The 24,107-nt window shown below is 42.6% G+C and overlaps 1 protein-coding gene across 3 annotated transcripts; it reads left to right on the top strand.

Moving 5' to 3' along the window:
- The first annotated feature begins 719 nt into the window (after positions 1–719).
- On the top strand, positions 720–23,198 carry golgb1 (golgin B1). Of its 3 annotated transcripts, none has more exons than XM_080886099.1 (20): positions 720–1,630; positions 4,041–4,119; positions 4,245–4,436; positions 4,526–4,639; positions 4,828–4,995; positions 5,080–5,196; positions 7,063–7,176; positions 7,399–8,092; positions 8,172–8,248; positions 10,180–10,237; positions 11,528–16,526; positions 16,609–17,020; positions 17,099–17,332; positions 17,414–18,247; positions 18,362–18,555; positions 18,869–19,028; positions 20,104–20,204; positions 20,297–20,368; positions 20,937–21,027; positions 21,143–23,198. In XM_080886099.1, the coding sequence occupies exons 2-20, from the start codon at positions 4,051–4,053 to the stop codon at positions 21,278–21,280; spliced, it is 8,838 nt and encodes a 2,945-aa protein (XP_080742225.1). In that variant the 5' UTR covers positions 720–1,630; positions 4,041–4,050; the 3' UTR covers positions 21,281–23,198. The 3 variants fall into 3 exon arrangements, with proteins under 3 accessions (XP_080742225.1, XP_080742224.1, XP_080742223.1); XM_080886098.1 differs by having other exon boundaries at positions 4,831–4,995; positions 5,074–5,196; positions 21,143–23,197; XM_080886097.1 differs by having other exon boundaries at positions 5,074–5,196; positions 21,143–23,197.
- Positions 23,199–24,107: the final 909 nt, after the last annotated feature.

The following is a 24,107-nucleotide window of genomic DNA, read 5'->3' as shown; positions in this document are numbered from 1 at the left end:
ACTTTTTCACGCACTGTTTCTGCATTTCTGCATTAGGGTTTTTTTTGTTAGATAATATCTAAGTATGTATGTAATATGTAGCTACTTGTTTCATCAATAAAAAGGCCAAAGCAAGTTTCTTTAACAGACCCTGTTTGGCATGCTGTTTAATAATTATCCTGTGAAACAAATATCTTTATATATCGCAGGTTATAAATACTCTGTTTATCCTTTAAGCCATTTTTAATCAAGAAAAAAAAAAAGCTTCAACAGCATCAGCTTTTCTGTGGATTTTTTAAAAAAATGAACCAGAATTAGAAGGTTACTACAAATGATCTCATTAGAGAAGTTTATTTGGATACCACAGATTAATGCCAACAAGGCGTTACAGTTAAAGTTAGTGTATTATTATATCAAAACACAGAAAATAAAATGACATTCGTGTCTAAGTGCTTTCATATGAAATTAAACATCAGTGCTTTGTTACAATGATTTTGCAGTCAAACTCAAAAGCATACATATGTTGTGTTCTGCAGCTATGAGTGCATTTTAATTTTAACAGCATATTCTTGTAAAGGTCATAAAAAGACATAACAGATATATACTCTACATGTTAGTGTTTAAACTTCTTTTAAATAAAAAATAAATAAATTTATATATATATATATATATATATATATATATATATATATATATATATATATATATATATATATATATATATAAAAATTCATTTGGGGATCATTTTAAAGCATCATTACAAGAAAGGTTAAACTAAAAAAAAAGTGTTCTTCCTGCAGATTTGCATTAGCTTTCATTACCCTGCGACAGAAGGTATAACGGATGACTGGCCTGGATATTGAGCTTCCAATAGTTTGGAAGAGCTTCTCCGAAACATGGATATTTATCCACACATACATCAACAGACGTATGTTACAAAATAAACTACATTTTAAAAGCTTAAAAAGGTAAAAAGCGTCAGTAAGGCATTATCTTCACTCTTTGTTCAGCTTCATATTCATTTACAGTGTCCTCTCTAGGTCTACTGCCCATGTAACATGGTTGGACACAGTTATAACAGATGAATAAATCACTGTGGTCGCACATCAGAGTCCGGGCAGATCTCTCTGGCCACACCATGGATGCTTTTCCTCTTCTTCCAGTGCAAGTGTCTGTAGATGGAGTCAAAAACTGCCACCGTGTAGTGTGCAAACAGGCTTGTCCACTTCACTGCATCCACCATCCACTGCACTGAGCGTCCAGCAAATGCCACAAACACTGTGGTGTAGTGTGCCAGCAGCAGAAGGCTCCTCCCCAACTGCTTGCAATGGTTGATGAGCAGGTGGACTCTTTGATCATGCCTTACCATTATTATAATTTGCTCTGTATTGCTCTACAAACAGATATGATTTTTTTAAATACCAGTCTTCGTTTTCTTAGTGTATATGTTTATGTAGATACTCCCCGACGAGCAGTAGGCGCTTGTAAATTTGCACACAGTCCCTTACACACGTAGCTCCCGGTCGTCCAATCAGAGCAGAGGAAGTTTTGTTTCCGGGAATGTTTGGTGATGTGGCTCTGCTCTGAAATCCATCCGAGGAAATATATCAAATAAAAACCAGACACATTTACCTGGAAAGCACTCGTACAGGTGAGTCAAAAGTGTTTTCTTTTAAAAGCCCACCCCTGACTGGGCTACATAACAGAGCTGTCATGCACAGAAGAGCGAAACTCTGCGAAGCCGCTTTAAAAGACGCTGTCCTTATTTACCTGTTATCAGCGTCGGCTAGCCGAGAGCTCCAGCTAACTTGTTACCGTATCGTGGAAACTACGGCCGCAATAAACGGATGTTTTCACAGAGCATCCTGTTCACGGCGCCGTCTCCTCATCTTCAGATGTATTTGCTGGTTTCTGAAAACATCAGCATCCAGCCGCTCGGAAAGTGTTCCCGTCCATTTTCGCGTTAGCTAGCTTATAATCTTTGCTGTTCTCAAAAAGAGTGACGCAGCCGCAGTGGAGCGTCCAGTAGGTTCGGAGAGATTCGGCTCTGTCCGCTCCAGCTCGGAGAACTTAGTAGGAATTTATGCTTCGGGGGGAAATATACACAGAAAAATACGTCGCAACCGCAAACTTCTGCGAAATCCAACGACCTAAACGACGACTTAACCTAGTTGTTGTTTTTCTTCTTTGGACCTCAATGGGGGGGCAGACCAACTTATACAGCGCACACCTCCCTAGAACTAAAACGAAACGACCCGTCGTCGTAGCCCGCATCTGCTGTGATTGGTCTGTTCAGTACCCTCCTAAGTACCCTCCTAAGCATTTCCGCAGTGGGAGAATAACAAACATCGCCTAGGAATAATAATTGAGATAATAGTATAAAGATAACGACTGACCAATCTCAGCAACTTCCTGGAGGGAAATTGCTAAAACTATCGGAATGGGCGTGAGGGGATCTACAAAGCCAAGTGGGAAAAACTTGAAAATTCCCAGCATTTTGCTTCTATAAAAAACAAAACAAATTACTGACTGGCACAACATATAAAAACACTAGGGCACCACCATATTGTCATGAAAGCATACACTTTGATTTGTTGTATCTAATATGTTTGCTTATATTGGTTGACAACAAGATTTGTGTAGGAGCTATATATATTTTAAAAAAAAGTTACCCGTTTTGCTATGATACTAAGTGGTGTTAAGCTAAGCTAAAAACTGAAGAGATTTTTGGCTTTTTTTGTTTGTTTGTTTTTTGGCATACATCTTTGAAAAAGTTTGATAAATCTGACAAAACAACCTGTTTGCAGTTAGTGGCACTTTAATTGCTTTTGTAAAGCTTAAGAAAGACATTTGACCTGCTGTCAGAGCTGCAGATGATTAAACAAATTTGTCTACTTTGCTTCTGCAACAATGTGAATTTTCCTTCTCTGGGACTAATAAAGGCCATCTCATCTCAATATTTTTAAAATTTCCTGCTCGTTTTGGCTGAAGAACTCTCAGCCAAACCTCAGAACATTTTATACAATTAATGACAGCAGTGCCTTTGTGTGACGGGATAATTCATAACCTGCTACCTCCAAGTTTTGACCTTTACTCTCAAACACGCCTCTTTCCACTGCCTGCCTGTGCACACAAAGGAAAATCAATATGTTTGTATTCATGCCTTCACAGAAAGTGTTATAATTTCCACCACATTTGATGGGATACATAAATTTTACAGGAATAAATTATTTTTCCAACCTTTAATGTGATCACCTGTACAATTCAAATGAAAAACAAACAAATCTGTTATAGCACTTCCTCACTCTTCTTTACAAAAGCGCTCCAAAGGTGTCAGATTGTGAGGGCATCTCTTGTGGACAGCCCTCTTGAGGTCACCCCACAGATTTTCCTTTGGATTTAGGTCTGGGATCTAGCTGGACCATTTGAAAACTTCTATTTTCTTGTGATGAGCTCATTCTTTAGTTGACATGGATGTATAATTGTCTCCATGGTTGTGTTGAAAGTTAAAATCCCTTTATCTTCAGAATTCTAGCAGACACCTGAAGGTTTTAGGGCAAAAGTGACTGGTATTTTGAACTGTTCATAATTCCCTCCACACTGACTAAAGCCCCAGTTCCAGCTGCAGAAAAGCAACCCAAAGTATGATACTGCCTCCACCATGCTTCACCATGGGTATGGCATTCTGTTGGTGATACAAAGTGCTGGTTTTGCACCAAGTGTACCTTTTGGGTTGTGGTGTTGGGGTTAAACAGGCTCTTAAATTGAAGGGAAGTGTGGACAAAAGAAGACTGAATGCTTTAACAAAATATTAGTGTGAGGGTGTGCACAGATATGCAACCAGTTTATTCTACATTTCATTTTTTTATGGTAGTCTCATATTTTTAACATCATAAAAACCTGGCATTTTGACAGGGGTGTGTACAGTTTTTATATCTGCTGCATATAAAATTTGTCACATATCAGTACGGGACATAATTTATGCATTAGAGGTTCATCTAGACTGAAACCCATGATTTCTTTTTCTTTCTTTTTATTTATTTATTTATTTACTTTCACAGTGCCATCTTTATGTTAAGCCGTCTGGCCACAGTCCTCCAGGAGCTCTCTGGAGAGGAGGGCCAAGATGGAGAACAGCAGGTGAGAGAGCATCAGATAAATTTTAACAGCCAATAATGAAGAGATTTTGAGCCAGCAGTGTCCCTGGTATTTAAAGGTGTAAACCTTATGTTGAAGAATCAGAGCTTTAATTACTCCTTTTACAGGGCACGCTAGTGCCTCAGCTCCCTTCTGATGACGGTCAGGCTCCAATGGGGTCAGAGGTACCTGAGGAGGCCATGGAGAGGCTGGCCCACCTGGAACAACTGGTGGTCCAACTGAAGGAGCTCATCCGAGACAAAGATACCCAGCTCCTCCAAAAGGACACTGAGCTGACCAACAAAGATGCTCAGCTTAAGGTAAGTAAACCTTTGTGTGTTTGTGCTTGTGGGTGATCCTTCATACTTTGACTGTCATATTTTGAGTGTTATTTTGCTTCACGTTACAGAACGATAGAGAGGAAGCTGAGGCCCGTTTCACCAAACTCAAGCTGCAGGCCAAAGCCAAGATGGCGTCACTCACAAAACAGATAACTGAGCTAAAAGGACAAGAAGGCACAACAGTGAGTTTTAGTGCAGTTAAAAGTTGTGAAGCGAAGGCAGCTAACACCATTGGGTCTAATGCAAAAAAAAGGACATTAATTGATTTGTTGTTTGTGTAGACAAGGACACGCAGGTGGTTAACCACACACCAGCAGTAAAGCTCATGTCCTTTGATTTGATCTGACTTGAGCATCTGTTCTGTCTGCAGCAGAGTCCAGACAGCTCTTTCACTGGAGCCGGCGCTGCAGTCGAAGAGGAGCTCCAGGAGCTGAAGAAGAAGCTGAGCGAGGAGGAAGCCAGGAGCCGGGAGCTTGAAGAGCGACTTCTGGCTTCTGAGCAGCTGCTACAAGAGAAGGAGGCTGCCCATGCTGAACAGGTGATGCAGAATATCTGTGGATGTAGACCTTTAAAATTACTACTAGTGCTATCTCTGAATGGGTTCCTTTACTTTCAGCTGCAGAAACTGCAGGCGGTGGTCTGTGAGAAGGACGTGCGTTTCCAGGAACAGATTCAGAAACATGAAGAGGAGCTGCTGAAGGCAACAATGCAGTCTCAGGATGAGGGCAAGCTTCAGAAGGTAAAAGATTGTCAGTTTATTTCTCTAGCATAAGTAACAAATTAGGCTGTGGTTTCTTCATTACTAGCTGACTGATTCCACCTGTACTAGATGTACTGTTGTTTAACTTTGTATTAAGTGTTTAAAACGGTACAGAAACCCTGAAATATTGTATTTGTTCCATACAAATTGCAATACAAATAGTGGCTTATGTGAAATCTGACATAGCTGCTACTGTTTCTGAGGTCTAATTTAATTTTTGTAGCCCAAAATCATCCATGTGGCATAAGAATGATGCATCATTAAATGGTTTATCAGGGGAAAAGGGGGGACCTTTGCTCCTAAAAGTGTCAATGAACTACAATCAACCTTAGGGTCATAAACACACAAACAGTTTCAGTTTGTGAAGCAGTGAAAGTGCACCATAGTTTCCACTAGAGATGGACCGATCCGATATTACGTATCGGTATCGGTCCGATACTGACCTAAATGACTGGATCGGATATCGGAGAAAAATAAAAAATGTAATCCGATCCATTAAATATCACGAAAGCACCTCACAAAACTTGCAACACGCCGTAACTCACCTCAGAACGTTAGCACGTCGGAGCAGTATGCATCACGTGATAGAGCAGCTGTGGCATGCAGGACCTGTCGGTGGTCTGGATAGCATGTGGAGCTTCGCTAGCAACCTGGCATTTCATCTCCGACAAAGTTATCCCCGAGAGAAGTAAAGCAAGTGTGTAAGTCCATCTCTGAATGTTTGTAAAGCATTCCCACGTTAAGCTTAACAAGCGACTGCCTCTCGCTCTCCGGCTGCTACTTCAATCGTGAAACTGCTTAAATCAGCTGATCGGCTTTTCTGTCGCGAGTCTGTCTCTCGTTTGTTTTTGGTCCACTTTGCGCCAGAAAGAGGAAACCAGCGGCTGAACAACAGCAGCACGTTTAAGCTTGATAAGCTGTTGTTAGAATCTATTTAATATTACTTTCTACACCAGGATCTTTTTCTACGTAGCTGACGGCTGGTAACTGTGCAGGGGCGGATCTAGCAAAGTTTAGCCAGGGGGGCCGATAGGGCATTAACAGGGAAAAGGGGGCACAAAGACATACTTTTCTTTCTTATTCTCATTTAAAATGTCTAGCTTTTAATAAATAATTATCTGACACCCAAAGTTTTAATTTGATGTAAAATGAATAGAAGTCAATTACTGTACATAGTGATTATTAAGTCTAATATATATACCCTAGTAAGCTATAGTACTTTTTACTTTGGGAAGGTACCATCTGTGCAGTCTGCAATTTTGTTGAAGAAAGATGTTGAATCTATTTAATATTTCTTGAAAAATAATTGATTTCTGTGCATTTTTTTTCACACTGCATCAAATTAAGGTTGATTACGTCGATTAAGCATCATGAGGTGGCGCGTGAGGGGTGGTTCCCTATTTTTTTATTTATTTAATTTTGTTGTTGCTGGGAGTTGGAACCCTATTAGTTAGGTTGCTTAATATTTACGCTAAGTACTCTTTAAAATACCAGAATAGGGAGGATGGTGTAGGTCTAAGTTTATTAGATTGATCAGTATTGCTGAACTATGAAATATTTTTTTTGTATACAGGTATAACAGAATAGCTTTAGTGTAGTTGTTGTTTTAAACTTGAGTATGAACTTGCAGACTTGCAAAATGCAGCAAGATATTTTAAAAAACAGTTTTGTTGATTAAAAAACACTATATCGGATTCATATCGGTATCGGCAGATATCCAAATTTATGATATCGGTATCGGTATCGGACATAAAAAAGTGGTATCGTGCCATCTCTAGTTTCCACCCTTCACATATACATTGACGGTGCGTTACACGCTGCCTGTTTTTATGGTGTTTTCCTCAGGCCCTGCATGCAGCTCAGCAGCGCTGTGAGGAGCTCGAAGAGGCCCTGATGTCTCGTGCAGGAGAGCTGGAAATGCTGCAGCAGGAAGTGAGCAGTGCTGATCAGCAGAAACAGGTACAGATCCTGTTTGATTAGATAGCTGATATGATTGTTTGCCTGCTTAAAGCTTGTTGGTTTTGACGCTGTTCTACATTATAGCAGTTATTTGCGCATGATAAAAAGATGATCAAACAAAGACACGCCCTACATTTTGATGACAAGTTGTTATTATTATACGTTGTTTCTCTGAGCTAGATAAAAAACACCCACTCATACAGTCTTTTTTGTTCTCCTCAGATCCTGACTGGTCAGTTCCGGCAGATGGAGCAGGAGCTGGCGGAGGCCGCCAAGCTGAGGGAGGAGGAGAAGCAGCAGTGGGCCGAACAGGCGAGCAGGGCTGATGCAGAACTCGCGGGTCTTCGAGCCAGCCTGGAGGCCCTGGAAAGAGAGAGAATGGAGGTGGTGAAGCAGGAGAGCGAGCTGGCCTCCGTGAGAGAAGCAGAGCGTGCGAGTCAGGAGGCGCTGGAGAAGGAGAAGATGGAAGTCGCCAGATTGCAGGCAGAGCTAACTGTGATGAAAGAAGCTGAGCTTGTAGCCACACAAACAAGTGAGAGAGACAGGGTGGAAATCGCTCGGCTTGAAGGGGAGCTTTCGTCAGTGACAGAGGCAGAGTCTGCAGCTGTCCACGCCAGGCAGGACGCCTCGGAGAGGGAGAAATCTGAAGTGGAAAAATTGGAGAAAGAACTTGCTTCCCTCAGGGAAGAGCAGGAAGATATGCAGAAGAAGGGCGAGCTCTTCACTGAAATCTGGAAGCTTCTACATTCTCTGGCTGAAGAAAATGTGACCGAGGAGATCCCTGTCCCCGTTGACCGGTCTCATCTCCTGGGCACCGTGCACTCCATCGAAGCACAAATGACGAGACTGAAAGACAAATGCAGTGCAAGTGAGGAACAATGTGCCCACCTCACTCACAGCATGGAAACTCTGCAGGGTATGAGTGCTTATCTTGACGTCTGTTTGTGGGATTCTGTGAATGAATCTTTTTACTAATACAAACATCTTATTTTCAGAACAACTTGAAAGAAAAACTACAGAACAGGAGGAGACCAACACTAAGATACAGCAGCTGGAGCAGCAAATTGTAACGGTGAGTACAAAAGTACAGAAGCAACTTTTAAACCTGCTGAAGTCTGACAGTTGTGGCCCTGCTTGACCCTGGCTCACTTAAACCTTTGTTTGTTATTCCCACTGTTGCCTAGTTCTTGTTCATATGGCATCATAATTGATCATTGGGATTCTCTATAATATTACAGGGGGTTGACCGCTACACTTATTTTATTTATGAAGTCATTCCTTTGCTCATACCTTTCTTAAAAAAGTTTAAGTTGTTGTGTTGTTTTTAGTTGTGCGTAGTGCCGACGTGGGACAGTTACCAATTTTGTTGTACTATTGTACTAGGTATGACTGTGCAATGACAATAAAGAGTTGTCTTATCTTATCTTATCTTATCTTACACCAGTAAGGTGAACGCAACAATACTTCTCATTATTAATTTCATCTTTATTATCTTGAGGCTCTCCACACCAGTCCCAGCTTTTCATGAGGGAAAATTAATTTCCCACCTGCACCTGCCTGACAGCATAAATGTCATTTAGATGAGTGTTTTTGTGAAGTGGTGCTTAACTGAAAATGGAACTCAGTAGTAGTAGTAATAGCTATAGGCTGTATTTAAAAGAACAATGTAGTCACAGTGTCACTCATCTGTGCGTGGACTTGGTTAGTATTTTGTCCTTTCCCATGTTGGGAGTTTTTTTGGAGCTAGGAGTGACCATAATAGTGGAGTGCTAAACTACCAGCTAATGCTAGCTAGCTTGGTTAGGCTGTATGGGTAAGCAATTGCAGTTACCTGTTACTCCAGAGATGCTACAGTGCTCGACGTGTCCTTTCTGAATGCATTGCAAACCGATCTCAGTATGCAAATAAATTGGTTGTGACCCACAGCCAGCAAAATGGCGCACACCCAGGAGGGAGGGACACAAGGGTGTTTTTCATTTTCAAAGGGCAAAACTTACAGCTACTACTCAGAAAGACTGGGTGGTATAAATGGTGTCCTAAAATAGAGGGCTTAAATCTTGCAAATACTTACCTGTTTGTTTAACACAGGATATAAGCAGCCTGGTTCACTAGAGATACACATCACAAAGCAGTCCCAAATAAGCTCTGTGATGACATGAAAGCTTTATCATCTCTACGGAGCTTCGGCCTGAGTTTCTTAGTGTCTTTGTCCTGCGGTTCTTTTATGGCATCTCTGTGTTTATTATTAGAAAAAGTGTGAGACTGGTAGCTGAGTATAAGTACTTCTGCAGATGTAGACGTGTCATTTGTATGTTTTGCCATCCGTCAACAAAGTCAACCTTTGTTTTGAGATCGGGACGGTCAAACTGGTTTTATCGGCTACTCCCAGTCCAGGTCACAGCTTCAGTCTGGACAGGTGATCTCTCTCAGACTCAGACAGGACAGCAGACAGACAATACTTCATGTCTGTGTTAGGAATATCGTCTAATCCCTCCTGGGCTGATCTGATGGTCAGACCGACTGACCCGACCGACATACAGCCTGCTGCTGATAGAGATTTAAACTAGACGAGCAGCCTTGGAGGGTTTCTGTATCAGTTTTTACTAATATTTTAATGTTTTATATGCTTTATATACTTTATTGGTCTGATTTCTATTTAGTTATATTGTTGAATGGTTTTAGCTTTGTTTAAGCACCTTTCACTTTTATTTTGAAAAGATTAAAAAAACATATGATCATCAAGTTCAAAGCACAACAAGAAGTCTTCTCCTGCATCCTTTCAAACTTAGTTTAAAGTCACAACACTGGTAAGAGTAGTGTAAACACAAAAAATGACATTTACCTGTGGACTGGGTGAATGTCAAAATCCTTATCCACTAGCTTTCTGCTTTTTGTGTAATGTGAAATGTCATTGTGGTTTCTTTGTTGAAGTCCTTTTTTTGCACCGTTGTAGTTTGCAGGATGTCTTTAAACTTGTCGCTTTTTTTGTTGTTGTTCTTTTAGATGTCGGAGAGACAAGAAGCGGCTGAACCAACACACGATTCATCTGAAGCTGAAAAAGGTACGGTATGATTCCTAAAATAAATGCACTCATTATTTGGAGACAGAATCGAACAGGAAGTTAAAATCTGTATAAAATATTTCTTTGAGATTCCAGAGTTTAACAGAAGGCTTCCATATTTGTTTGTCTTTATGAGGGCAGTCCATTTAGGAATGAGAATGACATTCAGGTCCTAATTTAAACCATTAGATAAGGTTGAATTCTGTTGCTTTTAAAATCGTTTGACTAAATTAATTTTTCCTAATTTATTAAAAAAATATAATGAAGGTGAAATCAGAGTGGATTTTCTTTAGAGTGAAGGTGTCTCTACTTTTATTCTGTGAGTCATGTTTCACTGCAAGAGTCCCACTTACAGATAGAATAAATTAATAATAAAAATATCATCCCACATTCATAAATATACATCTATAAAACTACAGTAGAACTATAGAAATACATCACAGCATTTTATTATTCTGTATACTCATTGCTTTTAGACACAAATGATCTTTATCATTATTATTATTATTATTTATTTTTGTATGCTGATTATATACGTACAGTTTTTCTTCAATCACGGTGACATCCAACACATTTTGATCTCAGGAAGGCTGAGCATAAACCACCTGCTTTTCTTTAAATGTAAAGAAGTGCACTGTAAAATCCTTAATATTTACATTACAAAGTCTTTGAAAAGTTCATAAGAAAAATTTTATTAAAAAATCGTTTTATTTTAATCTACTCATATTTGGTAAGTGTTTATAATTTCAGCAGTGTGTGTTTTTCACATTCAGTCTGCCATTGTGACAAATAAAACCTGCTGTTGTAAATCAAAGAAAGGTGTCAGTGCTGATCTTCTGCTTGTCCACCCTACTTTGGTGTGACAGAGCAATAAGGAAGCTGTAAAACCGACAATAATTCAGACCTCAGGTTTAACTAAATTTAAAATTCCTGACAACCGTTCTCAGAACTCGATCCATTTTTAACAACTTTATCCATTTTCTGTAAGTTAAACACTTTGCACAGACATCCAGTGAACTTTCTGTTCCTTTGCCGCCAACTGTATGTTTCACACTCCTGGACCAGACAAGCTAAGATCATAAAAATGTTCTTTGGCTTTATTTGTCAGGTTATATATTCGTTTTCTGAATGCCAAATTATCTATGTGAACTTTGAACAATATCGTATTGCAGCAGCACACACCCTCTTTGGGTGTTTGTTCTTAGACTGCACTTGCATTTGTTTTTGATTTGGTACTGCTTATTTTAGATCATTCTTATCATTCGTTTCCTATTTAATTTTATCTCACAGCACACATACTGGCCCTGGAACAGCAGCTGCTGGAAAAAGACAACGAGCTGGTTGTTTTGCGAGAATCCCTCATACTTGCTAATAAGCAAAGCTTAAGTGAGCTTTCACCAAATGAAAACTGTGATCAGACCCCAGATCAGGTTGAGGATGCTGTTACGGCTCCCCTCGATAGCTCTGCAGCCCTTTCTGACTTCATGGCAGACACCCAAGAAGAAGAGAGCACTTTAGTTGCTGAGGACACCTCTGTTCTCTCCATTTCTGCTGAGAATCAGAGCAGTCCAGAGCTAATAGGAAACCAGTCAGATTCCCCAGAGGAATCCAAAGGCACCTCATCCGATGAAATGGTCGCCAGTAGTGATTCAGAGGTGGCTCACAGCAGCTGGACACTCCTGGAAGCTGTGAATCAAGATGGAGGTCAAGAATGGCCCTCCATCGTCCAGGACTTTGGTCAGTCGTGGGTGGCGACAGGCATGGAGCAAGAAACCACCACGGTTCAAGTCGAGTCCTCATCTGTCGTCATCAGAGAGACAGTTCAGGTTCATGTAAGTCAGCAGAGTTCTTCCTCCTTGTCCCATGAAGCCAGTGCTCACTCTGGCCAGGTCTTCGCTCAGGCCTTAGCTGAGGAGCTCCAAAAGAGGTACAGTGAACTTCTGGCTGAGCTGCAGAGGCTCAGAGAGACAGCTGCAGAGTCACAGGAGAAAATAAAGAGTCTGGAAGAGGAAACAGAATCCCTAAGTGCTGCTAAAGAAGAGGCTGAGTCCAAGGCTGCGAGTTTAGCAGAGGAGCTCGGTTCAGCCAGAGAGGAGCTAGATAAACATTCCCAGGAAAGCAGCTCTGTAGCGAAGAAGCAGAGCGTTGAATTTCAGCTTCTTGAAGAACAGATAGACATTTTAAACACTGAGAATAAAACCAAGGAAGACCGACTTCAGGCTTTGCAGACAGCTCTGGAAACGGCCCAACATGCTCTCTCTGAGCAGGAGGGTCAGGTTAGGATGCTCAGCACTCAGCTAGAGGAAAGAGAACTCCTCGCCTCTGAGCTGGAGAGGAGGCTTCAAGACATGGAAAGCAGCATGTTGGAATACTCCCAGACATCAGATCTCAACACTGAGTCTTTGTCAAAGAAGGACTCTGAGATTAGCGAGCTACAGCTTCGTCTCAATCAGAAAGAGCAGGAGATGCTGGAGCTCAATGACAGCATGTCTGCTAGACTCCTTCAAGCAGAAGAAGAGAAGTTCCAGATTGACAGCGAGATGAACAAACTGAAGGAGAAGATGGAAGAACTTCAGAAGGTTAAAGAGGAGGAGAAACAGCAAGAGACCACTGAAGACTCAGCTGTCCTTGTAGACGATGAAGTTGCTTGCTTACGGCAGGAGAAAGAAGTCATGGAAAAGCAGCTGACAAACACAAAGAAGAAGCTGCAGGCAGCACTTGTGCAGAGAAAAGAGCTCATGAAGAAGGTTTCTGACTTTGAGGCAGAAGCGAAGAAATGGAGCGAGAGGGATGAGGCAGCAACGGGAGAAATTCCTGAAAAGTCAGAAGGACACAAGCTTGAGGAGATGGAGGTAAAACTTGTGGAGCTCGAGCAAGCTTTAAGATCCAAAGAGGAGGCAGTTGAGAGTCTTGAGCAAAAAATAACAAAGCAGGACCAAGTTCTCGCTGAGACTCTGGCTTTGAATAGAAAGCTAAGTGAAGAAGCTGAGATTTCTCCTGAAACAACCGCATTACAATCTCAGGTGACGTATCTCGAAGCAGAGTGTGAAACGCTGCAGAAGAAGCTTCAAGAGGTGCAAGAGTCTCGCAAAGAAACTATCCGTAAGGCAAAGGAAAAAGACCGGCACCATCGCGAACAGCTCAAGCAGCAGAAAGAGGAATACAGTGGCCTTATGGAGCGTTTTGAGGTCCAGAGCAGTGAACAGGAAGTTCTTCTCACTAAACTGAGAGAACTAGAAGGAAAGGTGAGCGCTGAAAGAGAAGATCCAACTCCTCAAGAGCCAAAACACAGGGTGGAAAACATGGAAAAGCCTTCAGGAAATGTTTGGGTCCAGGAGGACTGGGTTGATTTTGCTTCACCTGAGACTGAGTCATCACAACCGCAGTCCAGCGATCCATGTCAGCCTACGTCTGAGGTCCTCTCTGAACAAATGGAGGATTCTCTGAAAACTCTCAGAGAGGAGATCCAGACTCTACGGACAGCAGGTGAGGAACTCGAGAAGCAGCTGCAGGAAACCCAGGCCAGCCTGTTGCAGAAGGAGACTGAGTTATTGGAAGTGGGCAAAGAGCTGCAAGCACTCAGAGAAAAGGAAAGGCAGATTGATGCACTTTCTGCAGAAGTTGATGACCTCAGAGAGAAGTATCGCCAAGCCGAGTCTCACGCTGAAGCCCTAAAAGCAGAAATGGACGCTGCAGCCAAAGCAGCAGCCGCAGAGTCCTCGTCTTCAGTTGCAGCTCTTCAGGATGAAGTCGACAGCTTCAAGCAGTTTCTCGACAACAAGAATGTCGAGATAATGGAGCTCAGTCAGCAGCTGAGTGAGCAGAACATACTTATAAATTCTATGCAAGATACAGTGGCCCAGAAGGATCAGCTGATAGCTTCATTACAGGATGAGCTGAAGGCCGAAAAGGAAAAGTCACACAAGTTAGAGGTTGAGGTTCCACAGAAGCAAGAAGAGGACAAAGACAGCGAGGAGAAGATCCAGCAGCTTCAACGAAAGCTTCAGGCTGCTCTGATCTCTCGCAAAGAGGCTCTTAAAGAGAACAAAACCCAGAAGGAGCAGCTCGCTTCGACCGAGAAGGTTATAGCTGAGCTACAGCAGAAAATTGAATCTGCTGAAGATGAGCTGGAGAAGCTGAGAGCTGAAAGAGTTCGACTGATTGAAGAGGTTGACCGGACATTATTGGAGAACCAAAGTTTAGGATCCTCGTGCGAGAGCCTCAAGCTGGCAATGGAAGGTGTACTCAATGAGAAAGATGCCTGCAAGAGAGAAGTGGAGCTGGCAAAAGAAGAAGCGGCCAGAACATGCAGAGGATGGGAGGAAAAGGTTCAGACCATGAAGGATGAGTACGAGACACTTCTCAAATCTTATGAAAATGTGAGCGATGAGGCGGAGAGAGTGAGACGAGTCCTGGAAGCTGCGAGGCAGGAGAGACAGGAGCTGGCGGCAAAAGTCAGGACTCGTGAGACGGCAAGGCAGGAAGCTGAAAGACAAGTGGAGGAAGCGCAGAAGGAGGTCAGTGCAGTGAAGGATAAAATGAGAAAGTTTGCCAAAACAAAGCAGCAGAAAATTTTAGAGTTGGAGGAAGAGAACGAGCGGCTCAGAGAGATCCAAGAAAAGCCGTCAATAAAACAAGAAGACAGAGCTCCTGGGGATGAACTTGAGCAGCTTCAAGAGGAGCTGAGAGCTTTGAAAGCTGAGCTACATGCTACAGTGGCAGAAAGAGACTCTTTAGGGCAGCGGATTGAAGGTCTGAGGGAAGAACTTGCCCAAATGAGAGAAAAGGAAGAGGTTGTCACTGCCCAGAAATCAGATGCAAGTACGATGACAAATGAGCCTGCTGAGATTCAGAATGAGGACAAAGAAAAACCAGTAACGCCAGAAGAAATTCAAGATGACCAAATAGTGGCAGCAACTGCAAAAGAAACCCATTCGCAACCTGCCGAAGAAAATGAAAAAGCAGAAATGAGTGAAAAAGCTCAGATGCTACTGGAAAATAAAATGAGGGAGGTCGAGGCTGCTTTCACCACTGAGCGGGAACAATGGCAGGAGCGAGAAGCTGAGCTCAAAGCTGAACTGGCCTCTCTCGAGCGACATCTCCAGGAGAGTAAGGAGAAGGAGAGCCTCTCAGTCTCCTTAGAGAAGTGCCTTGAAGAGAGCAAAGAAAGAGAAAAGAGTCTGATTGAAGAGGCTTCAAAGAGGGAAACCCAGTTCAAAGAACTCCTCAGAAGTCTTGAAGCCGAAAAAGATAATCTGGAGGAGCGTCTGATGAACCAGCTGGCTCAGCTCAATGGAAGCATCGCTGGCTACCAGCAGGAGGCAGCTGAGAACCGGGAGCACCTCACCGAGCTGCAGCGGGAGCTCGAAAGGTTAGAGAGGGAAAGAGCCGAACTCGAAGCTGAGGCTCGGAGCGAGAAAGACCGAGCTGCCAGGCTGGAAGAGGACATGAGGCAGGCCCAGCGGGAAAGAGCTGAGGCCGAAGCAGAGTCTGGTAAGCAGAGGGAGCTGGAGCAACAGCTGAGGTCTGCTCAGAGGGTCAAAGAAGGCAGCCAGAGCAGAGCACGACAGCTGGAAGAACTGCTGAGGGAGAAACAGCTGGAAGTCCGTCAACTGCAGAAAGACTGCATCCAGTACCAGGAGAGGATCAGCGAATTGGGAAGAGAAGCAAAGGCGCTGCAGATAGGTCACAGTGAGCTCTGCAACAAACTGGAAAAGTCCCAGCTGGAGGCCTCCAAAACTCTAGAGAACCTGAAAAGAACTGAAGCAGAGGTTGCTAGTAATAAATCCCAACTAGATGAGGCCCAGAAACAGGCGAGCGAGGCATTAGCTGCCAAAAAGACCATTGAACAGAGCATCCAGCAGAGAGAGGCTGCTCTAAAAGCTGAAGCAGAGGAAACCCTGGACTCTGTGAGATTCAGGCTGGGGGCTGAGCTGAAGGAGATGGAGCTGAGACTGGAGGAGGCTTATAGAGAAAGGGAGAAGGAGGAGGAAGCTACTCTGGAGGCCAGAGAGATAGCAGAAGACCTTGAGAGAAGAGCCCAGGAGACGCAGGCTCGTCTGGATGAGTCTCTGGCCAGGTTAGCTGCCTTCTCACGCTGCATGTCCTCCCTGCAAGATGACCGGGACCGAGTTGTGGACGAGGCCCGGCAGTGGGAGAGTCGCTTTAATGGTGCCCTGCAGGCTAAGGAGGCTGAAGTTCGAGAGGCTGAAACACGTGCCAAAGGCCTCACGGAACAGCTTCAGAAAGAAACAGCACTGAAAGAGGAACTGCAAGTCACAGTTGAAAGGTAAGAATGTTCCCTTTGAATTTGTCTGTTTTACTGAGTTTTTACATTTTAGCCTATAATCCAGTTTGTTGGTCCTTTTCAGGTTAGAGAAAGCAGACAAGGATTGGCAGCTAAGATTGGAAGAAAAGGGGAAGAAAATCACAGAGACCCAAACTGCTCTGGAGGAGGAGAAGAAGAAGCTTCAGCAAACCGCAGCTGAATTGGAGTCTGCACAAAGTGAAGCTCACACCTTGAAAAATGAAATGGAGAGTCTTCATCAGAGACATCAGGCTCTGGAGGAGGCCGTGGGTAGGCTCCAGGGCGATGTCGAACAGGCCAGGTTGGAGCTACAGGAGAGGGAAGCAGAGGAGAGACGACTTTGTCTGAATGTGGAGCAGTTGGAGACGGACCTGCGATCCTCCAAAGCGCTGACAGAGACCTTACAGGCTGAGTTAAATGAGAAGGAAAGGAGAGAAGTGGAAATGCTTGGAGAGCAGGAGCAGGCTGTTGCTCAGGTATGCATGGACTTTAATTTACTGAAAAATTCAGAGAGAAATGTTGGAGATTCCTAACGTGTGTCATCTATTTCTAAGGCTGCAGACGAGGCAAGGAAAGAGGCCGACAGCAGGGCACGAGAAGCTGAGGAGGAGCTCGAGCAGAGAAGAGGAGAAGTGCGTGATCTGGAGGAAAAGCTGCGAAAAGCTGAGGAAGAGAGCAACAACAGAAAAGCCAGGCTGGACTCTTTCACAAAGGCAATGGGCTCCCTGCAGGACGACAGAGACAGAGTCCTCAACATGTACAAGCAGCTGGAAGAGAAACACTTACAGGTAATGTGTAAAAACAGTACAGACTCTAAGATGTACAGAGCTTGTTTTAGCATGCATTATAATATCTTTATTTTGTTCCAGGTGATGATGGAGAAGGATGGTTTAATCCAAGAGGCGGCAGGAGAGAATAACAGCCTTAAGGAGGAGCTGCGCTCTCTGCTGGTCCAGAGAGACGACTTGTATGCTGAAAGGGCCCAGCTGTCTGCTCAGCTTTATGGATATCGAGATGAACTTAAACAGGTTTTAAGCATGAAGGACTCCCAACACAAACAGCTTTTGGCAGCCCAGAGGCAGCATATTGTATCTTTAGAAAAGGAACGAGAGGAGTTGGAAAGTCAGTTAAAGAGCCTCAGCACAGTCAAAGAGACCGAAGTGGTGCACAAGGTCGAGAGCGAGACTCTTAGTCAGGCAGCTGAGAGGAGGCCTGCATCACAGGTGATGGATGCACCTGGTGCAGAAGTTGAGAAGCTTAGGGAGCAGCTGCAGGCAGCAAGAGAGCAGGGGGCGGCTTTGGAAGAGACTTTACATAGAGAGAGGAAAGAGCACGAGAGCAAGAGCAAAGAGCTAGCAGAGCTGCGATGGGAGGGAGGGGTGATGCGGACAGAGTCAGAGAGCGCTCAGGAGAGGGTGGCGGAGCTGGCCCGAGACCTGCTGGCTGTTGAACAGAAGCTGCTGGAGGAGAAAGAGGTGACAGAGAAGCTGAGACAGGAGAATCAGTCGTTCTCTAAAGCCATGGCTTCCCTCCAGGACAGCAGGGACGAGGCAGTGAACAAGGTCCAAGAACTGAGCCACAAACTGGAGGAGATGAGCAAGGCAGGGGGCCACACAGCACACAGCGGCTCTGCAGGCTCCACTGGAGAAGTGTGGGGACTGAAGAACGCACTACAGGCCCTGCAGAATGACAGGGAGAGGCTGGTGAGTAACCCCAAGTATGACAGATATTAATAGGGCATGCTTGAGTTTATATTCTGGTGACATTTTACAGAATTTCAACATATTTTTCATAGATTTTCTTTTCTTTATGTGCAGCTGGAGCAGCTTAAAGCCCAGGAGTCTGAGCTGAAGAAGCAGAAGTCAGAGCTGGCTCGGCTGGGAGCAGGAGAGCTGATTAAAGTCAGCCAGGAGCTGCTTGAGGAGAAGCAGAAGAGCGAAGACATGCTGGGTGTCATAACGCAGCTGGAGAACATGGTGGAAATGGGCAAGCAGGAAATAGAAACACTCAGGTGACACGACAAAGCCGGAATAGCATTTATTCAGATTTTTGTTGATTTTAAAGAAAAGGAGACTTAATTCAACTGTAGTGTATATAGTTTATGCCTCTGTGCTTATATGCTCTTTAAAGCAGGTTTTGTAAACATCATTTGTAGCTTTACAATAATACAATTATTAACCAATCAGTAACCACTGCTATCATTTCACTGTTTAATTAAAGTTCAAACTAAAGTTGAATTAGCTGCCAGTTTCCCATTTATTAACAATGGTTATTATAAAGTGCTCCCCAGAAAGGCACCAATTGATTTTGATTGACTTTTTCAGGCTTGAACGCAGTGATTTGATGGCTCAAGCGGAGCAGCTGAAGCAGCAGACTCTCGCCACGCTGTCAGAGAGGGACCAACAACTGAAGCAGCTCACCGCCATGCTGGAAGAGACCCGGGTGCATAAACCCAAACTCCAGCAGGAGCACTATCAGAGAGAGGTAAGCGCCTAGACATTTGCTTTTGACTCAAAAGGGAAAGCTATAGATTCCCGTGGGATTGTTAAAATATAAAGTGTTTAACTTGTTGCCTTTTAAATTTACACCTAGATCTGCTCATGAGGCCTTGTTATTAGTGTTTCAGCTCAGGCTGTTTTATCTTTGCCACAAATTCCCAGAAGTTGTCTTCTTGAATCATTCGTGTGGCACTTTAGTTATTTAAAAAACGATTTATAAGTTAATTTCCCTCCATGCTTCTTTACTATAAACACAGACTGTACGTAACAGCTGGCTGTAATTTCTGTGTCTGAAAAGTGAAGCCAGTTTCAAATTACCTGCTTTCTTTCTAATGATCAGCGGGAGGCGACTCCACAGGTTACAGAAAGTCAGCTTGTGTAGATATAAAATATTTTTAATAATAATATTATAAAAGGCAAATATATGTTTGGATTTGTAAAAAAACTGACCACTACAAATATAAAACAAATAAGCGTATAAAAAAACACGACCGCAAAGGAATTAACACAAAATGCACAAACATGTGACGGCAACAATATCGGCCACTTACAAAGGTAACACTCTCACCTCTGCAAAGATTGCCCATAGAAGTCTGAATCGGGCATGTGAGAAAATCACGTTATTGCTCACTTAATTATCTTGCCTGTGTTTTTTTTTTTCTTAACTCTTGCTGACAGGTTTATGGCCCCAGTATCAAATTTTAAGACAACAGTGCGCTTCTTTTGTAAATGATGGTCCTCATTAAAGTCAGAAAGGAGGATAAAACAAGATCGACATGTCAGACAAATATGTGACGTCATGAATATAAACTGTGGAAACGCCAAACCACAGAATAGAGATGTTAGACTTCATGTAAAAGTCAAGGTCAGGTTTATTTGTATAACACATTTCAAACAACAGAGCTGACCAAAGTGCTGTACATTAAAAGTGTGTAGCACCAAAAGGAAAAAAGAAACAACAAATTAAATAGAAACTGACAATAAAATGAAGTCATCTATCAGGATGTCACACTGGAGCCAAATGCCAAGGGGAATAAATGTAGATTTGTTGTCTTCTGCAGGGCGCAGAGGTGCTCTCTAGCGCTCCCGGCGCCCCTCAGGAGCGCAGCAGCCTAATCGAGAGCCACACCTACATGGCTGAGGTCAAAGAGCTACAGCGGAGGTACTGTGAGATCCAAACCTTTAGAAACGTGTGAATATGGCAGGCTGGGAAGCATGAACACTGATTTTTAATTTCTGATTTTTTAAAATCAGACTGGATGAAGAGACGCAGCAGAGGATGGCTGTCGAGGAACAGCTGATGGCCACGCAAGACCGACTCAAACGGTATGAACTTCAGTAGGAGATAATCTCATACTGGAAGTTGAAGGTGCTATAAGAACATTATGTTATATTTATACTAGATGATATGAGGATGGACCAGTTCCCTGCAGCTCTGCGGTGCTTACTGGTGTCTCTTAGCAACTCTTGTCTTTAAGTTTCCTGTTTTGGTTTGGTGTAATCGCAGGCAAGGACGGGTAAACTTACCAGCCAGCTTGTAAATATGTGGGGGCACATAGATGCTAAAGAGGGTGTCTAAATAGGCTTATTAGAAGAAGAAGGTTAACTGGTCGAGGTCATTATCAGGGATGAAGTGATTTAATTTTGGAGTCAACCCAGTGTTGATATCAAGGGAAGGATCAGGAGAGTCTTACTTATTCACTTAGGTCAGTCCAGGTGGTTATACTCCATGTTGCCTCAGTTACATGTTTTTAATTGTGTGACGCCGTTATTAAGAATCAGCAAGCAATCAGCAAACAAGGCACGTTTGCATCTGAATCTCTCCTTTTTTAGCTGCGATAAATTTGCTCCATCGACAGCGATGACAGCTAACTTCTGTTTTTATTATTATTAGCCACGGCCAGGCTAAATGGCACTCTGCACTGGACGGGGATTCCTCGGAGACTGCCGTTTTTATCGAGCCGCCGGAAGGAGCTGTCACTCGAGTAAGGCGCCGCTAATGTTGTCCCGCACCTCATCTGTCACCCTAATAACCGTAATAATAAAGACTTACGAGCTCAATGTTTCCCTTCACCTTGTCTCTCTCCTCTGCTCTCGCAGACCCGGAGAGGCGGTCCCGGTTTGATGCGGATGCTCCGAGTGGCCTTCTGCTCCCGTCAGCGCACGCCTCTGCTGCTCAGCCTCTACCTGCTCACTGTGCACGTCCTGCTGCTGCTGTGTCTGGGTGGATACCTCTGAAACCAGCTCCCTTTATAATAAACCTGACAGATAAGACGTGGGGAGAAACTGTAATGTGACCCAAACCATCGCTATGATTTATATTGTTACAGGAATTAATGAATTAAAGAAGGGCACAAACAAACAAACGTTGCACTTTACAGAAGTTTACCTTTTAGCCAAAGCATTTAGATTCATAAAGGGAGCGGATACCTTCGATTATAACTATTTGGTCCTAGTACATTGAGTGTGAATGGTGTCTTTTGAGCACCGAAGCAGAGGAGAAATAAAGGGACCACAGCACATAAAGAGTTTTAGGGGAAGAGTAGATCCAGAGTTGTTTTAGGAGACCGTGTTCGTCTTGTGCCTTTACATGTGGATAAGCTGTGTGTAAAAGAGAATGCAGTCTGTGAGTATAACCTGAAAGGGTCACTTTAAGTTTAACATTTTGGAAAGTGTGCTTTTTAGCTTTCTGGAAGAGTGTAGAGGCTCTGAAATGACTCAAATCTAATCCCAGAGTTAGTGACTGATGCCAAAGTCCTTCTAGACGAAAGCTATGTTGAAACACATCTGGGCACTTATCTGAGCATTATCGAAAGCATTATTGAGGGGCATGTCTGTCTGATCATTTATAGCATCTGTATGCAATCTAAAATAAGGCTAACTTATAGAAAAGGTGAAATGGTTGTGGAACTTTCCTATCAGCTGATTAAAACCCCTCATATATATCTAAATCTCTGTATGTAAGTAGTAAAAACCCCACAGTGTAATGACAGCTCTCTGTTTTGTAAGCTCTGAGCTGTTAATAGCCAACCAGAGAGAAAGAAAGCTGTGACCAAGAACCAGATGTTTTTATTGATCAGATGAACCACATGTAACCTGTTAATTGCTAACTGCCTGCAGCGTAAACGCAGGGATTTTGTGGAGCTAACTCCACCAGAAAGCGTTAAGCCTCTTTCTCCAAATGCCGGCTCTTCTTTTACGATGGCTTGAGGTTCAGGGCGTGCTCTTCTAGTCCAGTCTCTTCCTTATCTGTTCGTTTCATGCACAAAAATGGAGCGCAGTGCAATTTGAGTTACTTACACATTCCTGTATTATGCTGTCCTTTCTTTCCTTTTTTCCTAAATGGGACATTATATTAATATTTGTACATATGAACATGCGTCGTGTGGGGTTTTCCTCTTACATGTCCAGTATGATTCCCACTCCATGCTTCTGCTGCAGATTTAGATTGTTCACAGTTTGCTCTGTACTTTTGATGGCAGATGAAGATGAAGTTGCCTTCAGGTGCAATGTTACCACAGTGAGGAAGACTGCTGTGATTTCTAATGATATCCGTCCCATTATATTATGGACTTAACCGGATGTAGCATAACTTATATCGGAACCCTCACCCTCCTCACCCTCCTCACCCTCTGTTTAATCATTGTGTTGGTGAAACTCTTTACATTGCTTCACACCTTAAACACACCTGCATTTGTAAATAACTGTTGAAAGGGCTGTGTAGGATAATAAAGTGTCATTAAAGTGTTGGTGGTTTAGAATCAGGTCTCTTCAAGAATGGATCCATTTTCCTGTTAGACAGTGGGCGGTTTTTAATTTACCCTGGTTTACCCTTTATTTGGGCTTTGTTAGTTTTAAATCACTTTCTTTACTTTTACATTCATAAAATGATTCTAAATAATTTGGTTATTATATTGGAAAGCCTGTTTACTCGACCATTATCATCTTCTTCTTCTTCTGAGAGATCAAATGAAGCTCAGGTCCAGGCCAGCTGAGAGAAATGGTGGCACACTGTAACTTTTTGAAATGCCCACATAATCTATAAAACACTAAAACTACTTTTCTTTATGGGAGGAGGATCTGTATACACTCACTGTTACTGCTGACACAACAATCACAGCTTTTAATAAAGATATTTTTAAATGTAAGTGACGTCTGGGTGAAAGTTTTTTGCCTCTAGCATTTTTTTTTTCTTGTAATAAGTCAGGGACTAAAAGACAAAATAAACAATAACCTGTTTCTGGTACTTAGAAATGATGCACATAGTTTATTTAATCAGTAATTTTAAGCAAAATCTGCTTCTCTTGTAGGTCTACAGATGCTTTTGTGGATCTAACAGAATAAAGACCCAATATTTCACAGTGCTTCTTTTTTTGGACATTTTCAGACATCTGAATATTGGAGCTTTAAATAATGCATGTTTTATTAAAGTTGAATTGTAAGGTGAATATATGTGTCAAAATGACCAATTAAATGGAAAAATGAGCTAAAGAAGTTAGAAATTAAATCATGAAATAAAACATTCTTTAAACAGGTGAATATAATGAAGACTTTAATATTTTAAAAGTAAGTAAAACGCTAAAAGTAATACAATTATCCATTTAAATATGAAAAATGCTCAAACTTCAATTAGACAATATATAAGGTAAAATGTGGACACTTTATTAGGCACACCTTGTTGGTACCAGTTTGGAAACTGTTTTGTCTTCAGAGCTGACCTAATTATTAATTTCACAGATTAAACAAAGTGCTGAAAACATTTCTCAAAGATTTTGGTCCACATAAACATGACTGACAGTTTCTGCAGAATTGTCCGCTGTACATCCATTATAGACATCCCAAAGTTTCTCTTGTTTCGAGATCTGGTGACTGGAGACCATTTGAGTAGCCGGAATTCCCTGTCAGTGTTCAAAAACAAAGTGTGAGATGATTTGAGCTTTGTGACAATGTGTAAACATGTTGAACCCCAGTCCTCAAGGGCCAGCATCCTGTTTGTTTTTGAGATATCCCTGCTCTACCTGCTGCCGATTACCTGGATCAGGTGTGCTTTGCCAATAAGAAGCTA

Source organism: Rhamphochromis sp. 'chilingali', assembly GCF_963969265.1.
Source record: "Rhamphochromis sp. 'chilingali' genome assembly, chromosome: 7".
In the NCBI taxonomy this organism is placed as follows: domain Eukaryota; kingdom Metazoa; phylum Chordata; class Actinopteri; order Cichliformes; family Cichlidae; genus Rhamphochromis; species Rhamphochromis sp. 'chilingali'.
The sequence above is the reverse complement of the archived record's forward strand: the minus strand, read 5'-3'. Positions and strand labels throughout refer to the sequence as shown.

Excerpts from the sequence above, each read along its gene's own strand:
- golgb1 (XM_080886097.1), top strand. The coding sequence starts at position 4,051 with ATGTTAAGCCGTCTGGCCACAGTCCTCCAGGAGCTCTCTGGAGAGGAG. Across the intron at positions 17,333-17,413 it reads TGGAAGAGAAACACTTACAG|GTGATGATGGAGAAGGATGG; the intron begins GTAATGTGTAAA and ends ATTTTGTTCCAG. Across the intron at positions 18,556-18,868 it reads CAGGAAATAGAAACACTCAG|GCTTGAACGCAGTGATTTGA; the intron begins GTGACACGACAA and ends TGACTTTTTCAG.